This window comes from Sapajus apella, unplaced genomic scaffold, assembly GCF_009761245.1.
Source record: "Sapajus apella isolate SASKATOON/1434 unplaced genomic scaffold, GSC_monkey_1.0 scaffold173, whole genome shotgun sequence".
Taxonomy (NCBI): Eukaryota; Metazoa; Chordata; class Mammalia; order Primates; family Cebidae; genus Sapajus; species Sapajus apella.
The window spans coordinates 1670541-1679038 of NW_022437113.1; the positions used below are offsets into that span (position 1 = coordinate 1670541).

General features: G+C 51.6%; 1 protein-coding gene across 1 annotated transcript in view; it reads left to right on the plus strand.

Annotated features, from left to right (window-relative positions):
* PLVAP (plasmalemma vesicle associated protein) overlaps nucleotides 1–8498 on the plus strand; it is a 20017-nt gene that overhangs the window by 5252 nt on the left and 6267 nt on the right. The window contains exons 2-5 of the mRNA XM_032267862.1: nucleotides 2219–2315; nucleotides 2405–3117; nucleotides 6224–6284; nucleotides 6446–6527. Of these exons, the coding sequence (XP_032123753.1) occupies nucleotides 2219–2315; nucleotides 2405–3117; nucleotides 6224–6284; nucleotides 6446–6527 (953 nt within the window). The remainder of the gene's footprint in view (nucleotides 1–2218; nucleotides 2316–2404; nucleotides 3118–6223; nucleotides 6285–6445; nucleotides 6528–8498) is intronic.

Here is an 8498-nt window from a genome sequence, read left to right on the forward strand (position 1 = left end):
AAGAAAGAGAGAGAGAGAGAGAGAGAGAGAAAGAAAGAAAGAAAGAAGGAAGGAAAGAGAAAACCCCGTTCCCATCCGCAGTCACTCCCCATTCCCTCCCCCAACCCCGGCAGTCGCTAATCTGCTTCCTGTCTCTATGGATTTGCCTGTTCTGGGTGTTTCATGTCAAGGGAATCTCACGCTATGTGGCTTTTTGTGTCTGGCTTCTCTCACTTGGGCATCATGTTTTTGGGGTTCACCCACATGGCAGCGTGGATCAGCGCTTCCTTCCTTTTTACGGCGGAATCACATTCCACATGTGGAAGGAACACATTTTGTGTGTCCACTCATCTGCTGACAGGCATTTGGGTTGTTTCCACCTTTGGCTACTGTGGACTGAGCTGCTGGGCACATCCCCGGCAAGTTGATATGAGGATATGTGTTATTGCTCGGGATATATGCTGAGAAGTGGAATTGCTGGGTCATATGGTAACTATGTTTAACAGTTTGAGGAGCTGCCAGACTGTTTCCCAAAGCAGCGGCCACATTGTATATGCTCACTAGTACTGTCTGAGAATTCTGATTTCCCCACATCCTCATCAACACCTGTTACTGTTCGTTCTGGGGTTGTATGGATTCTTTAAATAGCCACCCTAGTGGGCGTGAAGTGGTATCTCACTGCGGTTTTGATTTGCATTTCCGTAATGGCTAATGATTTTGAATAACTTTTGATATTTTGATATGCTTGTTGGCCATATGCATATCTTCTTTTTTTTACTTTTTATTTTTTGAGATGGAGCTTCGCTCTCGCTGCCCGGGCTGGAGTACAATGGCGCGATCTCGGCTCACTGCAACCTCTGCCTTCCGGGTCCAAGCAATTCTCCTGCCTCAGCTTCCAGAGTAGCTGGGACTACAGGTGCACCCCACCACACCTGGCTAATTTTTGTATTTTTAGTAGAGACAAGGGTTCGCCACATTAGCCAGGCTGGTCTCGAACGTTTAACCTCAGGACATCCACCTGCCTAGGACTACCAAACTGCTGGGATTACAGGCGTGAGCCACCACACCTGGCCCATTTGCATGTCTCCTTTTGAGAAATGTGTATTCAGACCCTTTGCCCTTTATTATTATTTTGTTGTTGTTGTTGTTTTGTAAAAAACGATTCTCCAGCTAGGAATGGATGTACATGCCTGAGCCACCATGACTGGCCGGCCCATCTCAATTTTTAAAATTTTTTTGGCCGAGCTCAGTGGCTCAAGCCTATAATCCCAGCACTTTGGGGAGGCCAAGGTGAGCAGATCACCTGAGGTCAGGAGTTTAAGACCAGCCTGGCCAACATGGTAAAATCCCATCGCTACCAAAATTACAAAAAAAATTAACCAGTTGTGGTGGCGAGCACCTGGAATCCCAGGTACTCGAGAGGCTGAGACAGGAGAATCGCTGGAACCAGGAGGCAGAGGTTGCAATGGGTGACAGCAGCAACAGCAAAACTCTGTCTCAAAAAAAAAAAAAAAAAAATCAGTTGACCATAAATGTAGATGTAATATTTTAAAAGTTAATCTATGTTGTGGCATATATTTATACTTTGTGCCTTTTTATTTCTAGATAGTAGCAACTGTAAAAACTTTTGAAGATCAGACAAGCATCCAATATATTTTTGTTTTATTTATTTATATTCGTTCGTTTGTTTCATTGAGATGGGGTCTCATTACATTGCCCAGGCTGTTCTCAAACTCCTGGGCTTCAGTGATCCTCCCATCTCAGCTTCCTGAGTAATTGGGACTAGGGGGGTGAGCCACCACACCTGGCTTCCAACATCCCCTCATAAAGGGACCATGCCCTTGGCCAGGCGCCTGTAATCCCAGCACTTTGGGATGCCAAGGCGGGTGGATCACGAGGTCAGGAGATCGAGACCATCCTGGCCAATATGGTGAAACACCGTCTCTATGAAAAATACAAAAATTAGCCAGGCCTGTTGGTGGGCACCTGTAGTCCCAGCTGCTCAGGAGACTGAGGCAGGAGAATCGTTTGAACCCGGGAGGCAGAGGTTGCAGTGAGCCAAGATGGCGCCACTGCACTCCAGCCTGGCAACAGAGCGAGTCTCCATCTAAAAATAAAAAAGGAACCATGCCCTTGTGAACTCAGCTGACTCTGGCCACCTGGGTGTCTGATCTAGGTCCGGCCCCCAGGGGCAAGACACTAAGCTCTGTCCTGCGTCGTTCCCCTTCCTCCCGAGCAGGTAGTCTACATAAACGATCAGGTGTTCGTGGCTGCCATCATCTTGAGCGAGAAGCAATGCAGAGATCAGTTCAAGGAAATGAACAAGAGCTGTGATGGTGAGTGGTAAGGCTGGGGTGGTGGACTCCCCATCCAGTGCTCTCGACAGCCCCCAATCTTCCTGAGTCTCCTGATCCTGTTTCCTTAGCCTTGCTCCTCATGCTGGGTCAGAAGGCGAAGACGCTGGAGGTGGAGATAGAAAAGGAGAAGACCGTTTGCACGAAGGATAAGGAAGGCATGCTGCTGAGCAAACGCATGGCGGAGGAGCAGCTGGCCGAGTGTGTGAAATCGCAGGAGCTGCAGCGCCAAGAGCGTCAGCTGGCCCAGGAGCAACTGCAAAAGGTGCAGTCCCTCTGCCTGCCCCTGGACAAGGACAAGTTCGAGACCGATCTTCGTAACCTGTGGAGGGACTCCATCATCCCACGCAACCTGGACAGCATGAGTTACAACATGTACCATCCCCTGGGTTCGGAAGTGGCCTCCATCCGCAGAGCCTGTGACCACATGCCCAGCCTCATGACCTCTAAGGTGGAGGAGCTGGCGCGCAGCCTCCGGGCCGGTATTGACCGCGTGACCCACGAGAACTCGGACCTCCAACGCCAGAAGCTGGATGCGGAGCGGGGCCTGCGGGCCAGTCAGGAGGCCAAACAGAAGCTGGAGAAGGAGGCTCAGGCCCGGGAGGCCAAGCTCCAAGCCGAATGCTCCCGGCAGACCCAGCTGGCGCTGGAGGAGAAGGCGGCACTGCGGAAGGAACGAGACAGCCTAGCTAAAGAGCTGGAAGAGAAGAAGAGGGAGGCGGAGCAGCTGAGGCTGGAGCTGGCCATCAAAAACTCGGCCCTGGACACCTGCATCAGGGCCAAGGTGGGCGTGTGGGCTCCAGAGGGAGGATGCAGTGGAGTGGGTCCAGATGCCAAGGGGGCGGTGGTGATATTGAACTTGAAGTTGGAGCTGGCTTTGAGGATGGCTTCCTGGTCTAGGTTAGCTGAGTTACGAATCTCTAGGATCAGGCATTCAGATCAGGATAGAGATTGGAATGAGGATGGGCATTGAGAGGAGAGACTGGAATTCGGCCGGGCGCGGTGGCTCATGCCTGTAATCCCAGCATTTTGGGAGGCCAAGGCGGGCGGATCACGAGGTCAGGAATTCAAGACCAGACTGGCCAACACGGTGAAATCCCGTCTCTATTAAAAAATGCAAAACTTAGCTGGGCATGGTGGTGCATGCCTGTAATCCCAGCTACTCGGGAGGCTGAGGCAGGAAAATTGCTTGAACCGGGACCTGGAAGGTGGAGGTTGAAGTGAGCTACTGCACTCCAGGCTGGGCTACAGAGACTCGGTCTCAAACAAACAAACAAAAATTAGCCAGGCATAGTGGCGGGCGCCTGTAATCCAAGCTACTTGGGAGGCTGAGGCAGGAGAATCACTTGAACCCAGGAGGCAGAGGTTGCAGTGAGCCGAGATCACACCACTGTACTCCAGCCTGGGTAACACAGCGAGACTTTGTCTCAAAAAAAAAGAAACCCAAACCTCTGCATCACGCAATATACCCAATGTAACAAACCTGCACATATCCCCACTGCATCTAAAATAAAATAAAATCTGCTCCAAATCCTAAAAAAGAAAAATGAAAGAACTGAGGCTGGGATTGAGTGTAGGGAGCTGGTGGGGTCTTCTGCGGTTGGGATCAGGATGGGGGTTGGGGTCAGAGTTAAGATCCTGTATTTGGGCCGGGTGCAATGACTCACGCCTGTAATCCCAGCACTTGGGAGGCCAAGGCGGGCGGATCACCCGAGGTTGGGAGTTCAAGATCAACCTGACCAACATGGAGAAACTCCATCTCTAAAAATGATAATAATAATAAAATAAAAATAAATTTAAAATCCTGTATTTGAGTTGAGTTGAGAAACCAGGGGTGTTAGTTTAGCATTAGGAGTGATACTGGGGTGAGGATGTCTAGAGGAAGCGTTGACATGAACATTGAACCGTGTTTAAGTTGGGCTGAGATGAGTTTTTGGTCACTGCTCTGTCTAGAGTTGATTTGAGTTAAGGTTAGGATTTCACTTGGGATTTCATTGATATTAGAATTGGGGCTGAATTTGGAATTTGGATGGTGAGAAGAGCTTGCACATTGAGTCAGGGAGGCTTGTGGGGTGCGGGGTTGGGTGAAGAATGATCTAGAATCTCAGTTGCTTTGGGACTGAGTTGAAGGCTGAAGCAGGATTTGAGGCTCCAGGAGTCGGAGGTAGCTGGGGGATCTGGAGATGCTTAGAGGTTGTAGCCAAGGGTGAATTTCATATTTCATTGACACTGACATAGGGCTTGGTATTCACAGTGCGTTAAGAGGAGCTGAGGCTGAGTTGGTTTAGGGTGACTGGTGGAAGCTCGAGTGGGCTTGGAAGTTGAGTTGAAGGGTTGGGTGACCCTGGTTATGGTTGGGGAGACACTGGGGTTGAGTGAGGATCAGGGCTGGACTGAGAGTCAAATCTGGAGTAGATGCCAATCTCAGGGTGGAACTGCGTTCAGGTGGATTTGGGGTAATGACCAGCTCAGCACTGTTTCGGGGCTCCATAGGGCCTTAGGATCGGGGTGAAGTTTGGGTTGGGATGGGAACTGAGGATGGGTTTAGGGTGGGAGCTGGGTAGAGGCTGGGGTCTGGGATTGAGTGGGGGTTGAGCATGGCACTGGGCAAGTGTTGGTACGAGGGCATGGTGGAGCCCAGGGCGGAGGCTGGGGAAACGGATTTTTTCATAGCAGTTGGGTCAAGAGGATGGTTGGAGTCAGAGTGAGATCTGAAGATATGGTCAGATCCCGTCTATAATTAGGATCGGGTTTAGGTTGGGGTTTGAGTCTAAGGGAGATTGACTTTTTTTTTTTTTCTCTTTTTTTTTTTTTTGAGATGGAGTCTTACTCGGTTGCCCAGGCTAGAGTGCAATGGCATGATCTCGGCTCACTGCAACCTCTGCCTCCCGGGTTCAAGTGATTCTCAGCCTCCCGAGCAGCTGGGACTACAGTCGACCGCCACCATGCCCGGCTAATTTTTGTATTTTTGGTAGAGTCGGGTTTCACCATGCTGGCCAGGCTGGCCCTGACCTCGTGATCCGCCCACCTCGGCCTCCCAAAGTGCTGGGATTACAGGCATGAGCCATCACACCCTGCTGGGAGATTGACTTTTCGTGTTGGGATCAAATTTTAGGTGACTGAGTTCAGAGTTGGCTTTGGATTTCAGGTTTTGGGGGATTGGCTCAGGGATGTTCCAGAGTAGTATTTAGGATCGGGGTCCAGTTGGTTTACAGGGCAGGTTGGCAGTCTGAAGGGAGCTCCGATGAGTACTTTACTCTGGCGAGTAGACTCCGATGGGGTCACGGGTTGAAACTGGATTTACCCTGCGCCTCTGATGGAGATAGTAGGCCAGCTCTGCAGCATGCAGCCTCAGGACTGCTCAGGTGATCAGTCCCAGGAGTCCCCAGGCCACCTGAAGGCTTATGGTGGGTGCAAGTGATTGTATGTTCATGATCATGTGTGTCTTTCTACATGGGGTCTTTCACCCTGCCCTGGAAGGACCTTAGAGACTGGTCTTGAAGGGCGTGAAAGAGCAGAAGCCGCCCAGGCACGGTGGCTCACGCCTATCATTCAGGCATTTTGGGAGGCTGAGCCACGTGGATCAGCCGAGGTCAGGAGTTCGAGATCAGCCTGGCCAACATGCTGAAACCCCGTCTCTACTAAAAATACAAAAAATTAGTCAGGCATGGTGGCGTGTGCCTGTAATCCCAGCTACTCGGGAGGCTCAGGCAGGAGCATCGCTTGACCCTGGTGGTGGAGGTTGCAGTGAGCCGAGATCGTGCCACTGCACTCCAGCCTGGGCGACAGAGTGAGACTCCGTCTCAAAAAAAAAGGGAAGAAAGAAAGAGCAGGCAGAAGGCTCTCTGGGAAGCGTGGCTCCCACCAACCTCCCTCCACCCTTCTTTCAGTCACAGCCGATGACGCCAGGGTTAAGGCCCATGGGTGCTGCCCCCAACCCCCGGATTATTGGTGAGTGACAAAAGACAGTCAAGTGTGGGAGGGGACCCTCTCCACCTCTCACCCCACCCCAGCCCTGCTCTCCCATTCCCCTGGGCTGCCAGCCCTTCCCTAGCCCAGGGACAGGGGCTGCTGAAGCTGTAGGTCAAGTTCACCTCTCCCTCCCTCCACAGAGCCTGCCGCCCTGGAGGAGTATAAGAGGAAGGTCCTAGAGTCCCAGAGGCCCCCTGCAGTCATCCCTGCGGCCCCATCCAGGTAAGGCACTGGGCAGGCTGCAATGGTTCAGTCTTAGGGCTGTGGGTAAAGCTAGAACCAGGATTGGGGGTGGAGGGAGGCTAATCTCACACTTGCTTCTTAATTGAGCACCTACTGTATACTAGGTCTTGTATGATTGGGTGTGAAGGACGCTGCAGTAACCAAGACACATCCAGTTCTGTCCTCATGAGACTCCCTGAGGAGTAGTGGGGGAGACAATGTCAGATGGGACTACCAAAGAGCCTACAATTATTAGGCACCTACTGTGAGCCCTACGCAGTTCTAAGTACTTTGCACGATTAGTTCACGTAATCTTCACAACCTAACAATAATAGTAGGGCAAACCACTATCCTGCCCAATTTCCAGATGAGGAGAGTGAGGCACAGAGAGGGCATGCATTGTGCCCCAGGGAGCACAGCAGAGCTGGGACACAAACCCAGGCCATCAGATCCCAAACAGGCAAGAGAGAGCCTTGCTGAGGAGAAGCTGGGGCATGAGGAGCTGGTCTCTGGGAATGCAAGGGAACAGTGGTCCAGGCAGCAGGAACACTCCGGCAAAAGGCCTGGAAGCTGGACTGGGGAAAGGGAAGGTCATGAGCAGAGGGAGGGAGAGTGGGAGTGGCATCCAGGAGTGACTCCTCACCTTCACTTCCTAGAAAATGAGTCTCAGCCGGGCGTGGTGGCTCATGCCTGGAATCCCAGCTACTCAGGAGGCTGAGGCAGGAGAATTGCTTGAACCCAGAAGGCGGAGGTTGCAGTGAGCCGAGATCGTGCCACTGCACTCCAGCCTGGGTGACAGAGTGAAACCGTCTCAAAAAAAAAAAAAAAGAGAGAGAAGCCAGACACGGTGGCTCATGCCTGTAATTCCAACACTTTGGGAGGCCGAGGCAGGCAAATCACCTGAGGTCCAGAGTTCAAAGCCTGTTTGGCTAAGAGGGTGATATTCCGTCTCTACTTTAAAAAATACAAAAATTAGCTGGGCGTGGGGGCGGGCACCTGTAATTCCAGCTACTCAGGAGGCTGAGGCAGGGGAATCGCTTGAACCCAGGAGGTAGAGGTTGCAGTGAGCCGAGATTGTGCCATTGCACTCCAGTCTGAGTGACAGAGTAAGAATCTGTCTCCAAAAAAAAAAAAGAGAGAGTCTCAGCTAGGCACCATGCACTTTGGGAGGCTGAGGTAAGAGGATGGCTTGAGCCCAGGCGTTCAAGACCAGTCTGGGCAACATAGCAAACCCCATTTGTACAAAAAACACAAAAATTAGCCAGGTGTGGTGGTGCGCACCTATAGTCCAAGCTACTCAGGAGGCTGAGGCAGGAGGATCACTTGAACCCAGGAGGAAGAGGCTGCAGTGAACTATGACCACAGCACTGCACTCCAACCTGGGCAAAAGAGCAAAACTTGTCTCTAAAAAAAAGGGGGGCTGTGCTGGGCACAGTGGCTCACACCTGTAATCCCAACACTTTGGGAGGCCGAGGCTGGTGAATCATCTGAGGTCAAGAGTTCGAGACCAGCCTGGCCAACATGACAAAACCCCGTCTCTACTAAAAATACAAAAATTAGCTGGGCATGGTGGCACGTGCCTGTAGTCTCAGCTACTCAGGAGGCTGAGGCAGGAGAATCACTTGAACTCAGGAGGCGGAAGTTGCCGTGAACCAAGATAGCACCACTGCACTCCAGCCTGGGTGACAAAGTGAGACTCTGTCCCCTGCCCCAAAAAAAGGAGTTGTGGCCAGGCCAGGCATGGTGGCTCACACCTGTAATCCCAGCACTTTGGGAGGGCATGGTGAGAGGATCTCTTGATCCCAGGCGTTCAAGACCAGCCATTGGCAACATAACAAGACCCCATCTCTAAAAAAAAAAAAAAAAAAAAAATACAAAAGTGAGCCAAGCATGCTAGTGCATGCCTGTAGTCCAAGCTGCACAAGAGGCTTAGGTGGGAGGATTGCTTGAGCACAGGAGGTTGAGGCTGCA